The sequence below is a fragment of the Chiloscyllium punctatum genome, chromosome 5 (assembly GCF_047496795.1).
Source record: "Chiloscyllium punctatum isolate Juve2018m chromosome 5, sChiPun1.3, whole genome shotgun sequence".
Classification (NCBI taxonomy): Eukaryota; Metazoa; Chordata; class Chondrichthyes; order Orectolobiformes; family Hemiscylliidae; genus Chiloscyllium; species Chiloscyllium punctatum.
In genome coordinates, this window is record NC_092743.1 from 56,936,823 (window position 1) to 56,955,608 (window position 18,786).

At 39.9% G+C, this 18,786-nt stretch overlaps 1 protein-coding gene across 4 annotated transcripts in view; it reads right to left on the reverse strand.

Moving 5' to 3' along the window:
* Positions 1-17,857, reverse strand: part of smchd1 (structural maintenance of chromosomes flexible hinge domain containing 1) — a 127,899-nt gene extending 110,042 nt beyond the window's left edge. For 2 of the 4 annotated variants that reach the window (XM_072570385.1, XM_072570384.1), the window contains exons 1-9: positions 17,637-17,857; positions 13,088-13,163; positions 10,640-10,801; positions 10,409-10,491; positions 9,756-9,889; positions 8,345-8,459; positions 7,837-7,956; positions 7,203-7,369; positions 3,425-3,515 (exon numbers count right to left, since the gene is read on the reverse strand). In XM_072570385.1, coding sequence (XP_072426486.1) covers positions 3,425-3,515; positions 7,203-7,369; positions 7,837-7,956; positions 8,345-8,459; positions 9,756-9,889; positions 10,409-10,491; positions 10,640-10,801; positions 13,088-13,163; positions 17,637-17,837 — 1,149 coding nt within the window. In that variant the 5' untranslated portion in view covers positions 17,838-17,857. Of the gene's footprint in view, positions 1-3,424; positions 3,516-7,202; positions 7,370-7,836; positions 7,957-8,344; positions 8,460-9,692; positions 9,890-10,408; positions 10,492-10,639; positions 10,802-13,087; positions 13,164-17,636 lie in introns of all 4 variants that reach the window. The other 2 variants (XM_072570383.1, XM_072570382.1) reach the window with 1 other exon arrangement.
* Positions 17,858-18,786: the final 929 nt, after the last annotated feature.

The window sequence follows — 18,786 nt, forward strand, 5'->3', positions numbered from 1 at the left end:
TGCAATGGAATCGTCGGCTGGGCACAGCAATGGGAAATGAAATTCAATGTAGAAAACAGAGATAATGCACTTTAGAAGTAACAAACAAACAAGGCAAGGGACTACAATGTGAATAGGAGGAGCCTGGCAAGTACGGCACGGTGGGCGGCACGGTGGCACAGTGGTTAGCACTGCTGCCTCACAGCACCAGAGACCCGGGTTCAATTCCCGCCTCAGGCGACTCTGTGAAGTTTGCACATTCTCCCCGTGTCTGCGTGGGTTTCCTCCGGGTGCTCCGGTTTCCTCCCACATTCCAAAGATGTGCAGGTCAGGTTAATTGGCTATGCTAAATTGCCCATAGTGTTAGGTAAGGGGTAGATGTAGGGGTATGGGTGGGTTGCGCTTCGGCGGGGCGGTGTGGACTTGTTGGGCCAAAGGGCCTGTTTCCACACTAAGTAATCTAATCTAATTAAGATCAAAGAGACTTCTGTGTGCATGCCCTGAGAATTCCGAATGAAGGTCAGATAGTTAAGGTAATTAAGGCGGCATAAGCTCACCAGGAATGAAGAAGAGCTTATGCTTGAAACGTCAACTTTCTGCTCCTTGGAAGCTACTTGACCAGCTGTGCTTTTCCAGCACTACACCTTTTGACTCTGAACTCCAACATCTGCAGTCCCCACTTTCTCCTAGTAACCTAGGAGGCCCAAGTTAATGCTCTGAAGACAATGTTCAAATCCCACCATGGAATTTCATTTGAATTAATAAATCCAGAATTGAAAGCTCATTTCAGCAATGTAGAATGCAAAACTATATTTGAATGTCATAAAAGTTCATCCTGTTCATTAAGGAAACCTGCTGTCATTACCTGGTCTGGTAAATGTGACTCCAGACCCACAGCAATGCGCTGAAAAAATAATTTCTTGATCACAACGGGTTCCACCCCAGCAAGGAAGGATGCATTGTTGGATCTGGTACTGGAGATTGAAGTGGGACAAGTGAATCAGAATCAGTTGAGGACCATTTCAGGAACAGCAATTAAGAGGTTCAGTTTCACCATGGAAAAAAAGCATTCCAAAATAAAATATACCTATGCGGTGAGAATGGATTTGTACTAGGTAAACAGGAATTACAGACTGGTAGGGAAAATTCCAACACAACATGCCTTTAAACATTGCTCAGGTAAAAGTGAAGTACATTGCGACAAGTAGAAAAGTTACAATTAGTCAGGGGTAAATACTGGGCAGGGGAGTGGGTCTGGGTGGGTTACTCTTTGAAGGGTCGGTGTGGACTTGTTGGGCCTGTTTCCTGTAGGGAATCTAATCTAATCTAATCTAAAAACCATACCAAGTTCCAAGAATGTCAAAAGGGAAAGCTGAAGCAGAAAAATGTGCATGCCACAGATATCAAGTTACAACAATAATGAGAGCAAGCCTGAATATACAATGTTCAGAGTGGAATAAGAAAAATAAATAAATAAGAGAAACAAAGAAAGAGACCTAAACTGACAATAGAAAGAAAGAATTCCATAAGATCTCTCTATCATATAAACAGTATAAGCATGATGTGATCAGTGTTGAAACTGATGAAGTAGCAAAAAGAGGAAGGTAAATACATCATTGAGGTACTAAATTACGGTTTTATTTACTTTACCAAAGAAGGAAATGTTACAAAAGTCACAGTCAGAAGTGGCAGCAGAGCTAACCCAACAAAACAATAGTTGGGACATTATGTTCTAGTTGAACAGGACATCGGTGAGGACTCTTCTGGAATACTGTGTGCAGTTCTGTTCACCCAGTTATAGGAAGGATATTATTAAGTTGGAGAAGATTCAGAATAGATTTACCAGTATGTTGTCAGGTATGGAAGTTTTGAGTTCTAAAGAAAGGCTGGATAGGCTGGGACTTTTTTCACTGGAGCATATGAGGTTGAGAGTGACCTGACAAATGTTTATAAAATAATGAGAGGTATAGACAGTTGTATTTTCCCCAAGATGGGAAATTTCAAGAGTAGGGGGCCATACTTTTTAAGGTGAGAGGAGAGAGGTTTAGAAAAGACATGCAAAAATGTTTTACAGAGGGTGACTCACGTGTGGAATGAACTGCCTGAAAAAGTGGTGGATGTGTATAATTACAATGTTTAAAAGACATTTGGGTAGAGACATGAATAGGAAAAGTTTGGAGGGAAATGGGCCAGAAGCAGACAGGTGGGTCTAGTTTAGTTTAGTTGGACTGAATGATCTGTTTCTGTGCTCTATGACTATGACCACTGAAGTTGATCACCTGAGCTAACACGTTGCCCCAGCACCCTTGGATACAATCAAGGGTGGAAACTGCAAAGATATTGGTCATAATCTTCTAGTCCTCCTTGGATACAGTAGTGATGCTACAAAATTGGAGTACTATAAAAATTACAGCCTTAAACTCTTACAAACAAGGACATGCTCATCAATAGATGTTATTGATGGGAAAGTTTTTAGAAACAATCATCTTGGGGGGAAAAAAAGTCACTTGTTCAATTGTGGAGTAATTATGGAAAGCCAGTACAGTTTTGCTGAAGGTAAATTGCGCTTAACTAATTTGTTTGAATTTTTTGATGATTCAACAAATGTAGCTAATTTGGAGTAAATGAACATCAAAGGTTTTGCTAAAAGGTTACATAATAGACTTGCAACAAATTAATAGCTAGAGAATGGACTAGTTGAATTACTTGTGCAGACAGCCTAACATATATGGTTTCCTTCTGTGCTGTAGCCATTCTATGATTTTATTTTACTTAATGTCCTTCACATTCTAGGTTCAGAAGTTCTCCCATGACAGAAACTGACTTAATAGAGGTTCTTAATATGAAGTAATTGGCTAATTAAAAAAAAAAGTCCATCTACTGGTTTGAAATAAAAATAACACTGAAGCAAAATACTGTCAAGAATGCGGCCATTCAAGAATGTGACTGGAAGAAACTAAGAATAATAGGTCTTAAATGTGTTATTCCACTATAAAACGTGAAGTCACAGAAATTTTTGCAATGAAATTATAAAATACTTTTCTCTTGAGTAACCATTCAAACATCTCACCCGATTCCAGACCTTTTTGTTAACTCTCCTTCACTTTAAATAACAATGCTCAACATATTTGAACTTTTGTTCAGTTCTGAAGAATCTTTTTAAACTAGACGTTAATTTTGCTTCACTCCATTCAAAGGCTGCCAAATTTGCTTAGTTTTTTTTAAAAGTTAGGATATTGGCACCACTGACAAGGTCATCATTTAGAGTCCATCCCTAATTCCTCTGAAGAATATGGTGATGAGATGTTTCTTAAACAGCTGTAGCCCTTGGCTGTAAGGACATCCAGTGCTTTCTATTTGTATTTCAGATTTCCCAGATCTATTACCTTTTGTTTTAATTTAAGCATTTAAGGAGATAGCATGGAAATTAATGTTATAAACTTACTTCTATATCAATGTTGTTAAAGGGTCCTACTTCTTTAGTAGCTGTCATATCATTTCCTTTAGGTCCATGAATGTAGTAGTGGTATATGTGGCTAAAGATAAAGCAAACATGTTGAAATGTTTCATAAAATTGAAACTAACAATAATTTTAAAATTGGAAAGGTAAAATACATAATTCAGACAGAATAAATAGGTCAACAAACTGTCCGTCAACCTACCATGCCATGAATTCAGTTTGCTCAAGAATTCAGCCCCTTGGCTATTCTTTTACCAAAGAATTAGGTGATGCAAACTTTGACTTTAAAAAATAATACTTTGTGAAGTAATTGTCACCAATTAAAAACTGATACAGATGGTGGATGCAGGCAATCTTTTCTTCACCTATATTTCCACGAGGTAGAAAATTTGCATCGGGCAATGCACAGTATGTTGACCACTGACTCAGAATATTTCTCAAAGTATGTGATAGATAACACGTCAAACTTTACACAAACTTAGACATACAGTTGTGGAGATATACAGCACGGAAACTTGTCCATGCCGACCAGATATCCCAACCCAATCTAGTACCACCTCCACCACCTGGCCCATGTCCCTCCAAACCCTTCCTATTCATATACCCATCCAGATGCCTTTTAAATGTTGCAATTTTACTAGCTTCCACCACTTCATCTGGCAGCTTATTCCACACTCGTACCACCCTCTTTATGAAAACACTGGCCCTTAGGTCTCTTCCATATATCTTTCCCCTCTCACCTTAAACCTATGCCCTCTAGTTCTGGACTCCCCCACCCCAAGGAAGAGACTTTGTCTATTTATTCTATCCATGCCCCTCATGTTTTTTTTTAAGCCTCTATCAGGTCAGCCCTCAACCTCAGACTCTCCAGACTGTTCAGCCTCTTCCTATAGCTCAAATCCTCCAACCCTGGCAACATTCTTGTAAATCTTTTCTGAACCCTTCCAAGTTTCACAACATCCTTCCGCTAGGAAGACGATCAGAACTGCATGCAATATACGAAAAGTGGCCTAACCAATGTCCTGTACAGCCGCAACATGACCTCCCAACTCCTGTACTCAATATTCTGACCAATAAAGGAAAGCATACCAAACGCCTTCTTCACTATCCTATCTACCTGTGACTCCACTTTCAAGGAGCTATGAACCTGCAGTCCAAGGTCTCTTTGTTCAGTAACACCCCCTAGGACCTTACCATTAAGTGTATAAGTCCTGCTGAGATTTGCTTTCCCAAAATGCAACACCTCACATTTATCTAAATTAAACTCCATCGGCCACTTCTCAGCCCACTGGCCCATCTGGTCAAGATCCTGTTGTAATCGGAGATAACCACCTTTGCTGTCCAGTATACCTTCAATTTTGGTGTCATCTGCAAACTTACTAACTATACCTCCTATATTCACATCAAAATCATTTATATAAACGATGAATAGTGGTGGACTCAGCACCAGTCCTTGTGGCACTCCACTGGTCACAGGCCTCCAGTCTGAAAAACAACCCACCTCCATCACCACCCTCGGTCTTCGATCTTTGAGCCAGTTCTGTACCCAAATGGCTAGTTCTCCTTGTATTCCATGAGATCTAACTTGCTAACCAGTCTCCCATGGGGAACCTTGTCGAATGCATTACTGAAGTCCATTTAGATCACATCCACTGCTCTGCCCTCATCAATCCCCTTTGTTACTTGTTCAAAAAAAAACTCAATCAAGTTTGAGAGACATGATTTCCCACACTCAAAGCCATGCTGACTATCCCTGATCAGTTCTTGCCTTTCCAAATACATCTATCCCTCAGGATTCCCTCCAATAACTTGCCCACCACAAATGTCTGGCTCACCATCTATAGTTCCCTGGCTTGTCCTTACCACCTTTCTCAAATAATGGCACGTTTGCCAACCTCCAGTCTTCTGGCACCTCACCTGTGACTATTGATGATACAAATATCTCAGCAAGGGGTCCAGCAATCACTTCCCCAGTTTCTCACAGAGTTCTAGGGTACACCTGATCAAGTCCTAGGGATTTATCCACTTTTGTGTTTCAAGACTTCCAGCACTTACTCCCCTGTAATATGGACATTTTTCAAGATGTCACCATCTAATTCCCCACATCCTTTGTTTTCCATGTTTTTTTCCACAGTAAACACTGATGCAAAATACTCATGATACATTCACTTCCTCCCTCCAACTCATGAATTCATCATGGTCAGACATTTTTACAAGATCCTTAAACCTTTCCCAATCCATCAACTTAAACTATAACAAAACACTTCAATCTCAGAGATAAGAGCAACAATCGATCTAATATCAACTGCCACTTGGAGAACAAAGATACCATCCTCGTGTGTGTAACCTTTCTCGAAAGGCTTGACATCAATTTTTAGGATATATGGCCCCTACACCACCCCTATTTCTAGACTCTTTTCTCTCCATCTACATTGTTTTCATATGTTGAAATGTTTTAAGCCAATCATCCCAATCTAAGTATCAACTTGTTTTGTAGAGCCTTTCCTTGTAATTTAATCCTAAATCCAAGTATTATTTAGTAAACAAATTCCATTCTCCCAAAGGCCAACATCTCTCTCCCTGAGGTTTAGTGGCCAGAACTGATCAGTGACTCCAACTGCAGGTGTAATCCTCCTGTCTTATCCAAGGCCCCCACTTTCCAGGTGAAGCAGTGATTTACTTTAATAAATAATTTCCTCAATCTAGTCCACTGTATTCGTTGCTCACAATGTGGGCACACTGGGGAGGTGAAATTGAGACAAGGCAACCACTTTACAGATATATTCTGGCTCCAAAAATGATGAACTTCCAGTTGCTGGCCACCACCTTCTTCCTTGGCCAATATTTCTGTCTCAGGCTTCCTGTAGTGCTTCACTAAAGCTCAACGTAAACTAGAAGAACAGCATCTCATTTTCTGCTCAGCATCTATGCAACCTTCAGAACTGAGGATTGAGTTCAATAACTCTGGGCCTGAGCGTCTCTCGCATGTGCTCACCGCAGTCCCTTTCACCAACATCAGGCCTTTCACCTGGGCTACAAGCACAACTAACCCGTAGTCAGCTACTGATGGTTTCCATTAACAACTGTTGATTCTCCCAGGCTGACTTTTACCTATTCCTTCATCAACCCAACTGTTGCTCTCTCTCCTTGGGTTTAATTTCCACTTACCGTTTACTCCTCTCCCCACTTCATCTTCAGTATATATGCCAGTATTTCCTAGCTACAATCATTTCGGAAGAAATGTCACAGGACCCGAAACCTAAACTCCGCTTTCTCCCCACAGATACTGTCAGCCCTGCTAAGTTTTCTTTTAAGAAATTGCTTTTTGTGTTTCTGACTTCCTGCATCCTGAGTTCATTGTTTTCTTTTCTGTCAAGCTGTAAAATATTTGCTCACATAGAAATGAACTATCTAATTAGAAAAGACAGGAAAATTAGTGTCCAACGCACAATAATCCAGAAAATATGTTGGTACATCCTATTACTCAAATAACTAAATTTCAAACTCGTAAGTTTGAGTTTCATTCTACAGCTATTCCAACCTAGAGTCCTTTTTGGAATTTACTTCACAATGACTGGTTTCAAATATTTCAGTCTATTTAACATTGCCCAACAAAAAAGGATTCATAGATTGCAACTATAGGCAACCTTTATTTATAGTGCAATCAGAAAGTCCTATTAAGACCTACGGTTTGCATCAATGCAGGTATGGAGTGAAATACTAATAAATTTTTTTTTCTCCCAGATGAACAATTGTCACTTACGCCAACTGTCTAGTCCAGAGGTGGAAGTAGTTTTTCAGATACTGCACATGGGCCTGCTGAACTCCTGTGATAATTACTGCAGTAAAACTTTCCTTGTCCTTTTCTTCCACAATGAGACTATGCAAGAATCGTTCATCTTCACTGGTGATGTGCATTGAATCGGTTGCCTATTTTAAAAATTGCACAATATTTTGTTAAAAATGTTTCATAAATTTGAAATACTTTACAACTATAATCTCAAAACACAGCCAGTACTTCTGCCTAAGTCAAATGTACATATGCTGGACTTGGAAACAATGTTTCATGTACAAAAACTCCTTATTATCTCCATTCTAGTGTTATTAAAATTCAACCTTCCGGGTTGTCTTTGTAGAGCTCCTCCAAGTTCTTTTAACTTAAACAGTTACACAGAGTTAGCCAAATTATGCAATTGCATTAGAAATTGAATTCTTTCATTCCTCAAAAATCTTTGGTTTCATGTTACATACATTTATCAATGGGAAAACTTCAAACTATTCACTTTAAACAGATTTCAAATGTAAATTGGAAGTTGTTGAGTGACAAACACAAAACAGAATTTACCTCATTAATTCTACACTGACAACCTCAAAAATGACCCTAAGTATAATATTACCTTTCTGTTTCGGATGAATCCACTATATATTGCTTCTTTATTTTTCTCCTTCTTTTCAAAATCATCTTTAGAAAGCATTAATTCATGTACATCTTGAGATTCAGCCGGTTTGGTTATCATCTGCAAAAGAAAAAACACAAATTACTCTGTTAAGACATGCAGACAGAAGCAAAAGGAATACTACACCAATTAATGTACCAAATAAATAATTATTTCCTTAAACTAATAGACGCCCCAAATTTTAATTCAGAAATGCTCAGAAATGGCTTGTGATAACAGCAGGAGTGATTTTAAAACAAAACTTAACTAAACTGCAAAAACTAAAAGATGCACTGATTTACTGATCAAAACCAAATTATACAGACTGTTATTTATAGTCAAGACCTTCTTCAATTACTGTACATTAACTTAAGAATCAATAGAAAGGAAAGCAAAAATAATCAGAAATTGAATAAACCTTTATTGAATTGAAATATTTATGTTAAGGGCTTTAAATTTTGAAACTTACTCTAGTTGATTGGCCAATGAAGAAAACCGCTTGTTTCCCACCAACACCAAAATAAGAAATGTCACTATTGAGACTGCGAGGCACCATGGGTGGACGGACATATCCTGAATGATCGCTGAGGAAACAATAAGGACAAGCTCAATTAATAATTTAAATTTCACCATTTTCCACTAACATGCTACTTCACTAAGTTCGATACAAGTGAGTGGCCTTCTGTGCCATTTTAAACGGCACTTAAGAGTTAGCTCTATTGCAGTGGCTCTGGAGTCATGCGTAGGATAGGTCAGGTAAGGATAGCAATGACCCATGTGAGTTTTTAAAACATCCTAAAGTTTCACATTTATTATTACTAGTATCACACCAACTAATTGAATTTAAATTTGTCCAGGCAAGCTTGAATGCATGACACTAATTAATGTCTGTAATGGACATTTAACATGGTCAATCCACATAAACTACGCAAGACGAGGTTACAGGAAGACTCTACTTCTCAACGTTGTCCCTCGCCTCAGGCATGGTGACCCTCAGATTAAACCACCACCAGTCAATCTCTCTCTACTGAGAGTACCGTTGTCTGGTAAAGACAATGGCAACCTTACCTTTACCTAATGATTCACTGTTTTAGGTAAGACATATACAATTGAAGTTTTGATAGCCTGTCCTAAATTTTTAAAATAGTTATTATTTTTCATAATAAAACAAACATTCTTGTTTAATAAAGCTAAAAATCTTCTCAAAACTCTCTAACAAACATTGTTTAATTATGAAGTCGTCTTTAATTTTTAAACAAAAATATATTTGTCAAAAGTATCCAGTATGAATAAACCAGAAATAAGCTTGCAAGAACCACTATGTGAGAAGGAAGACAGAGTAGCAAGAATAAGCATGTGCCCCTTAGAAGCAAAGAAAACTATTAGTGGGAAATGAAGGAATGGTCAAGATATTAAACTAGTGCTTCATATTTACTGTCATTAAACATTCCCATAGCAGGAAACTAAGGACCTAGTAAAAAAACTTCATTTTAAAATAAACTCTGGAGAAATTAATAACACTAAGTTTACAAATCCCCTGGACCGAAGTACTTATTTTAGGGATTGAGAGAAAGTGGCTACAAGGATAATCGACAAATTGATTTTGATCTTCCAGAATTCCAAAGATTTTATAACAGTTTCTATAATTGCAAGATAACTTATTACTTACGAAAGGAGCAAGGCTGAATAACAGAGCTATATTCAGTTAGCACGTAATCAGTTTTTGAGATTGTAACTAGCAGAGCTTATTAGGAGGAAACTGAAAATATCTGGATTTGCAAAAAAATTCAAGAAAATGTCAGACAAGAGGTTATTACCAATAATTTGGGCTCATAGGATTGGAGGATTTAGATGAGCATGTTTGTATCCAGGAAACAAACCTTTCAATGTCATCATCTGTTCTGGTGAACTTGGAAAGTCGATAGACAGCCCAGTTATTAAGCTGCTTAGATGTCATTCCCCTCCCGTTGTCAATTACAGCAACTGCTGATTTACCTTGTGATTCATCAAACAACTAAAAAGGAAAAATAGACCATTAGTATTAGATTCTGTGAAAAATCTGCAAAGCATTAGAAATAGACAAGTAGTATTAGTCAGTTTCTGATGCAATTGTGTCCAAGAGTATAAGACCAAAAGTAAACTACAGGTGAGAGAGGACTGGATATTGAATTATTGCAAACTAGAGTTCAATCCCTGCAAGATTTGTCATCAAATGTTACAATACACGAAGTGTACTCGTTCTTTTGAAGAGCGATAAGTCTCCAGATGTTGCCATGTAATCCTGAAAGTTTTTCCACAATACTCTCCACTTTTATTTTTATATTTCCATTATAAATGCCTATATCCATTTTTATGGGAAGTTGCCTGTACTAACTCATCATTCAGTTATTGGGCCACTCTCCTATTTCTATAGTCAGGAGTGTTCAATTCCAGTAAGAAAGGTAATTACAGGCAGTTTCCATCACATTGTCGTCCTACAAAATTATAATTAAAGAGGTTGACAGGAAGTACACAACTGTGTTACGTTACTCACCAGTCGGACCTGTATATTGCGAATTCCTTTGTTATTGGCTGTTGCAGATAAGGAATTATCTATCAATTCAGCGAAGGCAAATGCTGTTTATTAAAAATAAATGGTTAATTGTGTTTGGCCTCTTTATAGTAAAGCTACATTCCAATCAGAGTAATTCAAGTTCTAATCAAGATAAAACACTCTCAATTTGGAATTATTACTTTAATTTTATGATGCAAGGTATATACTTACGTAATGGAGTCTGTCCTTCACTGGCATAGTATTCATACATTCCACTTTTAACCAACGTATCATAGTGAGGAAGAAAGTCAATTCGCTCCCTTGTAGCTGAGGGCAGTATTTGGTCGACTGAGTTAAGTATATATAAGGTGATGCCATCTTTGACACTTTTCTCTAAGTTTGAAAAGAACACAAAACAATTTGATACAGTCAGTTCTGATATAATAACATGATAGGCCACGTGAAAATTCACAGTCTACAAACAACGGTCTAAATTCTTCAACCACGTTATAGCTCAAATGACTGTACATTCCCAATAAATATACAGCAACTTAAAATTATATGCACAGCAAAAAAAACAAAAAATTCACTGCTCCAGTGAATCCAAATATTTTCTTATTCAAATATTATTAGGCAAATCAACACTATAAGGCAGAAATTGTAAACAGTAACATGAAGCAAAACAAATTCTGTGAAAAACATCTTGTTCAAGTATTATCTTAAATGCAATATGCTGTTAAATTGGTATTTTGCAAAAGATAACGTAAAACTACTCGAAGAGGTTAATCACAGTATGTTTGGTCTGCATCTGATGCACTTTGAAGTTGACAGCTTTCAGAAAGATGACATTTAAAAACAAAACTATATTGGAGAACTTGATTTAAAATAAATCATTTAAAATAAATACAGTTGGTTACTTTTTTATCTTTATGACAATAGGTCTTGCTACCACTGAGGCTGGAGAAGTACACTGTTATTATCGTCCAGCAACTCCATGAATTGCAACATAAAAAGGAAAATACTTTTCCCATTACCAAAATAGTCAATTAAACACCAAACCTAAACAGCTTTTAAATATAAAGATCCATCAACCATTTTTTAAAAAATAAATTAATATAATTACTTTTATTAAGAAACTTAATCAATGAAAATGCAATAAGTAGTTAACGCTCACGGCCAGTATTACAAAAGGATAAATGCCTATTCCTTTAAATAACCCAAAACAGACACACTTCAAAAAACGTGTTTCCTAGCCAACACTTAAAAAAACGTATTTCTAGCCATTAGAACTATTCTTAAAGGCAGAAATGATAAGGCAAAGGACAGACAAGTCCAACATCTGTCAAGTGATCAAGGCAAACTGAGCTTGCTTAGAAAATACAATTTGAAATATCCATTCAACCACTATTTCAGAAGATTAAACAGATTTTATGCTGAATTCAGCAAAAGTGCAAACCCCCAAGTACTTCAGAACCAGAAGTCAATGCCACAATTTATGTAGGTAGGCTGATTGCCATGCGAAAACTCTCAGAGTAGCCAAGTACACACACAGACGAGGGAGATCATTGGCCCAACATCATGATAAATATGATGGCTTAACAAAGCCACCAAAAATCTTAATTAGTCTTTGAATGACTGCTTTCCAGGGTAGAGAAAGCTCACGTTAAGATCCCTCAGTAAGAAGTGAAAGCTATTTGTTGTGACACTTAAGTTTAACAAAATGGTAAAAGATTTCTAATTTATGTAACTTAAATCCAACCTATTTAAAACTTCCACCAGACAAAAAGAAATATAAATATAAATGAATGGAAGAAAAAACAATAGTCAGAAGAGTTGTATCACCAACCAAAAATCACAGAACTAGATGGAGTTGATTTCACAATTATCAAAACTTCAGAGATGCCTTAATGCTATCTGCATAGCAATGATCAGTCTGTAGCCCACAGGTTTCTTGATCGGACACATGATCTTTTTTGTCCCTTTTGGTCTTTCTGCACTTTCAGCACAAAATCAGAGATAGTCACTTTACAAAAAGGGGATGGGGAAAAATGTGGCTTCCTCGCTTCACTTTATCTTATTCATTCCATTCAGAGCCTATGTTAAACGGCAACTTGATTAATCAGTAGCTTGTTGCCATGCTGAGTTCTCCTGGACCCATAATAAATGTTATCCTGACTGGGCTCAATGTCCCTAAAAAACAGTATCTTCCATACTCTTATTAGCTTCACACATTTTCCCAAAGTTTCAAACATTTCCTTGTAATTTTCCTAATTTTCAGGCAATAGTCCAAAAACTGTTTTACAGTACAAAACTTGAAATTGACCCTTTTACTAAAATCCTTCCCCGTAATCTTTCAAAATCTAAGTCCTCTAAAAAATATTAACTATGAAGGTTCATCAATCTTTAGATATTTACTTGAGAAAGCTACATTAGTTTTGAATCAAGTATTATATAGTTTATGTGCAAGTATAGCACAAGATATCATTTCAGGATCTGTATAGTTGCTACATTCTCTCACTGTGGTCAGTTATATCAGACTTTAAAGCATTCAATACAGCAAGGTCATCACACATGATAATGCGTTGTACTCAGCCAGGCAACGAGATGAAAGATGCTATATTACGTAAAGTCCGATCAGAGCATCCAACCAAAACATAAATGATATTGGAACAAACTTACCAAAGTTTTGACTTTTAATTTCTTTCCTATTTGTCGTTGTAATTACAAAATTATTTCCTGCAGTAATATCAAAAGCCTGAAAAAAAGGACAAAAGCTGCATTCAGCACACAAATAGCCAGTTTACTTCCAAGTTCCTTCAGTTGTCAAATGAAAATTTGTGGGAAACCTCACAACCTTTAAAGAGTAGCCGGATAAGCCTTGAATGTTGATATTTCAGTTGCTGTGGACCAAGTGCAGATGCAGAGTAGACTTAGTTGGTGCAGAGTCAATGGGCCTCTTCTTTACTATTCAATACACCTTCCAAACACCAAAGACGTAACCTTGCTTAATGGGTCAATGAAAGCTGTATGTTGACCATGCGTATGCATGGTCACACTCATCCCACAATTTTTTTTTAAGAAAGCATAGTGGCATAGGTAAATGTGCGGCTCAAAGACTGGTGTGACAGCAATGGGTCCCGATTCACAGCACACCGGCACCAGTCCTGAGAAAAGACAGAGCTGCTCCACAGGCATGGGTTTCATAGGGTAGGCAACAGCCTCGTGTTATTATTGCTGGACTGTAAACCCAGAGACCCAGGTAATGCTCTGGGGATCTAAATTTGAATGTCCCATGGGAGCCGGTGGCATCTGAAGTTAAGCGTTTGGTGAATCCATTGTTGACTGCGGGAAAAGCTCACCTGGTTTACTAATATACTTTAAGAAAAGAAACTGCCATCCTTATCTGGTCTAGCCTGTGTGACTTCAGACCCATAGCAATGTGATTGACTCTTTAGAGATGGGCAATAAATGCTGGCCTAGCCTGCAATGATCTCATTCCATGAACGAATATTTTAAAAACATTGAACCACATAACTAGGATTGTATTAATTTTAACTAATTTTAGTGAGGAGAGAGGGTTACATTGAAAGGAAGTCTCAAACAAGTCAGACAGCAGAGGTACAGGATAGTGAACAGGATAAATTGAAGCAATGGAATGAAAGGGTAGAAAATCTACACAAAGAAAGATCATTTAAATATAGAGAAACTCATAAAAATGCACCACAGAGCAATCAGTATGTTCTTGTGCATTAAACACGAAACATTACCATGTGGTTAATGCAAGTGACTAAGGAGGAAAATTAAATTTTAGATTATATTGTTATGGTATTGGAATTTAAATATAGGGAAGTCTACTTACAACTATTTAGGGTGTTGGTGAGACTGTATCTGGAGAATGTTGTGTATAGTTTTGGTCCCAATATTCAAGGAAGGAGAAATTCACATGAGGGCAGTTCAAAAGAGGTTAACTATGTTAATTCCTGGGATTTAGGATTGACATATGAACAGCTAAACAGGTCTGGCCTTTATTCATTAAAGTTTTGAGGAATGAGGGTTGATTTTATTGAAGCACACAGGACTTGAGGGGACTTGTCAGGGTAGCTGTTGAGATGACATCTCTGCTAGTGTGAAAGTCTCAAAGTAGAGGGTTACAGTTACAGAATTAGGGGACATTCACTTAAAATTGAGGTGCGAAGAAACTTCTTTCCCAGAGCATGAAGAATGACTGAAATTTTCTAACCCAGAAGTATTTAAAGGAGGTGGATAGATCTTTAAAGTATCATGGAGTAAATGGTACAAATGAAGAGTTGAGGTGTGGGACAGAGCAACCACGATCTTGTCAGGCTTGAGGGGCCAAATGACCTACTCCTGCTTCTATTTCTTGTGTTCTAATGGAAAGTTTACAGAATGCTGGATTCAAGCAATGCCTGCTAGGATATTCCACTTCCACACGATGCTCAGAGCTACACCGTATTACCTGTCCATTGAGGCATCTATTAAACCACTTTATGTACCTGTCTCACTCGCTTAAGGATATGCATGCCAAGATCCTTCTGATCTCAATGCTTCCCGAGGTCCTACCATTCATCATGTATTTCCTTGCCTTGTTTGTCCTGCCCAAGTGCATCACCTCACACATACCCGAATTGAATTCCATCTGCCGCTGATCAGCCCATCTCAACAGCCATTTACATTACCTTGTAATCTCAGACCATCTTCCACATGAAATATTATCCTACCAATTTCATCATCAGCAAACTGATTGATCAACCCTCCTACATTCAAGTCTAAAGCATTATATATACCACAAACAAGTGCCCCAACACTTATCCCTGCAGAACCACACTGGACAGAGAGTTACAAAAACACCCCTTGACCATTAGCCTCTACTTTCTTCCATTCAGCCAATTCCAGATCCAATTAGCCAAGTTTCCTTGAATACATGGGCTCTTACACTTAGTGTTCCTGCAAGATCTTATTAAAAGCCTTGAAGTCCAACAGATTAGTCAAGTGCATTGCTTTCATTTGCATAATGGGTTACCTCTACAAAAAATTCAATGAAGTTGATCAGACATGACCTTCCACTTCGAGTCATAGAGGTATAGAGATGTACAGCATGGAAACAGACCCTTCAGTCCAACCCGTCCATGCTGACCAGAGATCTCAACCCAATCTAGTCCCACCTGCCAACACCCGGCCTATATCCCTACAAACCCTTCCTATTCATATACCCATCCAAATGCCTCTTAAATGTTGCAATTGTACTAGCCTCCACCACATCCTCTGGCAACTCATTCCATACACGTATCACCCTCTCTTTTATATCTTTCCCCTCTCACCCTAAACCTATGCCTTCTACTTCTGGACTCCCCGACCCCCGGGAAAAGACTTTGTTTATTTATCCTGTCCACGTCCTTCAATTTTGTAAAGCTCTATAAGGTCACCCCTCAGCCTCTGACGCTCCAGGGAAAACAGCCCCAGCCTGTTCAGCCTCTCCCTGTAGCTCAGATCCTCCAACCCTGGCAACATCCTTGTAAACCTTTTCTGAACACTTTCAAGTTTCACAACATCTTTCCGATAGGAAGGAGACCAGAATCGCACACAATATTTCAACAGTGGCCTAACCAATGTCCTGTACAGCCGCAACATGATCTCCCAACTCCAGTACTCAATACTCTGAACAATAAAGGAAAGCATACCAAACGCCTTCTTCACTATCCTATCTACCTGCGACTCCACTTTCAAGGAGCTATGAACCTGCACTCCAAGATCTCCTTGTTCAGCAACACTCCCTAGGACCTTACCATTAAGTGTGTAAGTCCTGCTAAAATTTGCTTTCCCAAAACGCAGCACCTCACATTTATCTGAATTAAACTCCATCTGCCACTTCTCAGCCCAGTGGCTCATCTGGTCCAGATCCTGTTTTAAGCTGAGGTAACCCTTTTTGCTGTCCACCACACCTCCAATTTTGGTGTCATCTGCAAACTTACTAACTGTATCTCTTATGCTCACATCCAAATCATTTATGTAAATGACAAAAGGTAGAGGGCCCAGCACCGATCCTTGTGGCACTCCACTGGTCACAGGCCTCCAGTCTGAAAAACAACCCTCCACCAACACCTTCTGTCTTCTACCTTTGAGCCAGTTCTGTATCCAAATGGCTAGTTCTCCCTGTATTCCATGAGATCTAACCTTGCTAATTAGTCTCCCATGGGGAACCTGTCGAACGCCTTACTGAAGTCCATATAGATCACATCTACTGCTCTGCCCTCATCAATCTTCTTTGTTACTTCTTCAAAAAACTCAATCAAGTTTGTAAGACATGATTTCCCATGTACAAAGTCATGTTGACTATCCCGAATCAGTCCTTGCCTTTCCAAATACACGTACTTCCTGTCCTTCAGGATTTCCTCCAAGAACTTGCCCACCACCGAGGTCAGGCTCACCAGTCTATAGTCCCCTGGCTTGTCTTTACCACCCTTCTTAAACAGTGGCACCACGTTTGCCAATCTCCAGTCTTCCAGTACCTCACCTGTGACTATTGATGATACAAATATCTCAGCAAGAGGCCCAGCAATCACTTCTCTAGCTTTCCACAGAGTTCTCAGGTTATTAAATCATGCTGACTTGATTAATACCTACTTCCCCAACTGCACATTCTGTCTCTCAATTTTCAACAACCTCTCCACCACTGAAATTGTATTGACTGCCCAGTAGTTTAATGGTTCATTACTTGCTCTCTTATTGGACAATAGCACCACTTCACTGGGGGTACTGCCAGGATCAGTGCTCAGCGTGCCACTCCAGTCCCTGACGGTTTGATCCATTTTTAGCACCCCCAACCCCATAACCACCGTTCTGCAATGGAGTCCTCTCCTTCAGTCCCAACCCGCCAACATCTGTCTACTGAAGCCACCACCCCCTGTCCCCACGCACCTTCTCTTACCCTCACATCTCCCATTGCATCTGCTGTCTTGCCCCAGTCCTCCTCTCCCCATCCACCTCCTGCGCCCCTTCTCCTTTCCTCTCCCCTCCACCAGCCCCTCAACCTCTTCTCCCCAACCGCCACCAAGCTCTCTGCTCCTTCCCCTTTCTCCTGCCGCACCAAACGCTCTGCCCCTTGATTCTTCGCCATCACCAGACGTTGTTTTCCCCCATCTCTCCTCCGCTCCCTGGGCCACGGCTCCGGAGTGCCCCTCCCCTCCCCTCCCCTCCCCTCGCTCCTCACCCGACACACGGCGCTCTTGAACTCGGCAAACGTGTTCCAGCTGCTGAGGTCCAGACATTTCTCCAGAGAGTCTCCGAGGCGGCGGTCGAAGACAAAAACCACCTTTTTGTTGCTGTCCTTCTCGGCGCTGGCGCCGGCGCCGGCGCCGGCTGTGGAGTCGGGGGTGACGGCCGGCGGGAGCCGCTTCTGCTCGGCTGCCATTTTGGGGCAGGTCGCGCGGACAAACCAGGACCGGATGTGACTGCAGGCAGTGTCGCGTCACTTCCGCCTTGTCCCTGGCGACTCCCCCCCTCCCCTCCTCGCTGTGATGGAACGCTGATGTTCCCTCAGTCCCTTCAGCTCGACTCTCGAGGCTGCTATCTCACCTGAGCGGTACAACTGTCTCCCAGGGAGAAACCCATCAGTCTCTTTCTGACAGTTCAGGCGGAGGAATCTATTGGCGCTAAACCCCCTCACAGTCCCCAGATGGTTTTACAGTTACCCCTGTGCGAAATTATTCACGTGTCCATCAGCTCGGCCCTTGGGCAAAGTGAACACAACACTCCGTGAAAAGGTTCCTGAGGACAATGTGGCATTGCGAGTCGCTGCGTTTATTTGTCTATTTTCCACAATATAACTGTTCAACGTGAAGGACGCGTTATATGCACACACAGTGGGAAAAATGATCTCCCCACTCCTCCCCCAGCCTGCAGGGAGTGCTGGCATCCACTTGTTCAGCGGTAGACCTAAGCTCGTGAAATGTTGAGTGCGTTTCATCTAAACTTCTAGCCCACCCCCCCCACAGCATTAGGTGTTTTGTTCTCATTAGAGATCCAAAATGGTGGCTCAGTGGTTAGCACTGTTGCAAAACCATGCCGGGGACCCAGGTTCAATTCCAGCCTTGGGTGACTGTGTGGAGTTTGCACATTCTACCAGTGTCTGCGGGTTTCTTCCCGCAGTCCAAAGATGTGCAGGTCAGGTGAATTGGCCATTTTAAAGTGCCCATAGTGTTAGGTGCGTTAGTCAGAGGGAAATGGGTCCGGTTGGTTACTCTTCAGAGGGTCAGCATGAACTTGTTGGGCTGAAGGGCCTGTTTGCACACTGTAAGGTAATCTAATCTAAAAAAACAATGAGGACAAATAAGAAAAATTCAAAAGAGTTTCACCTTGTC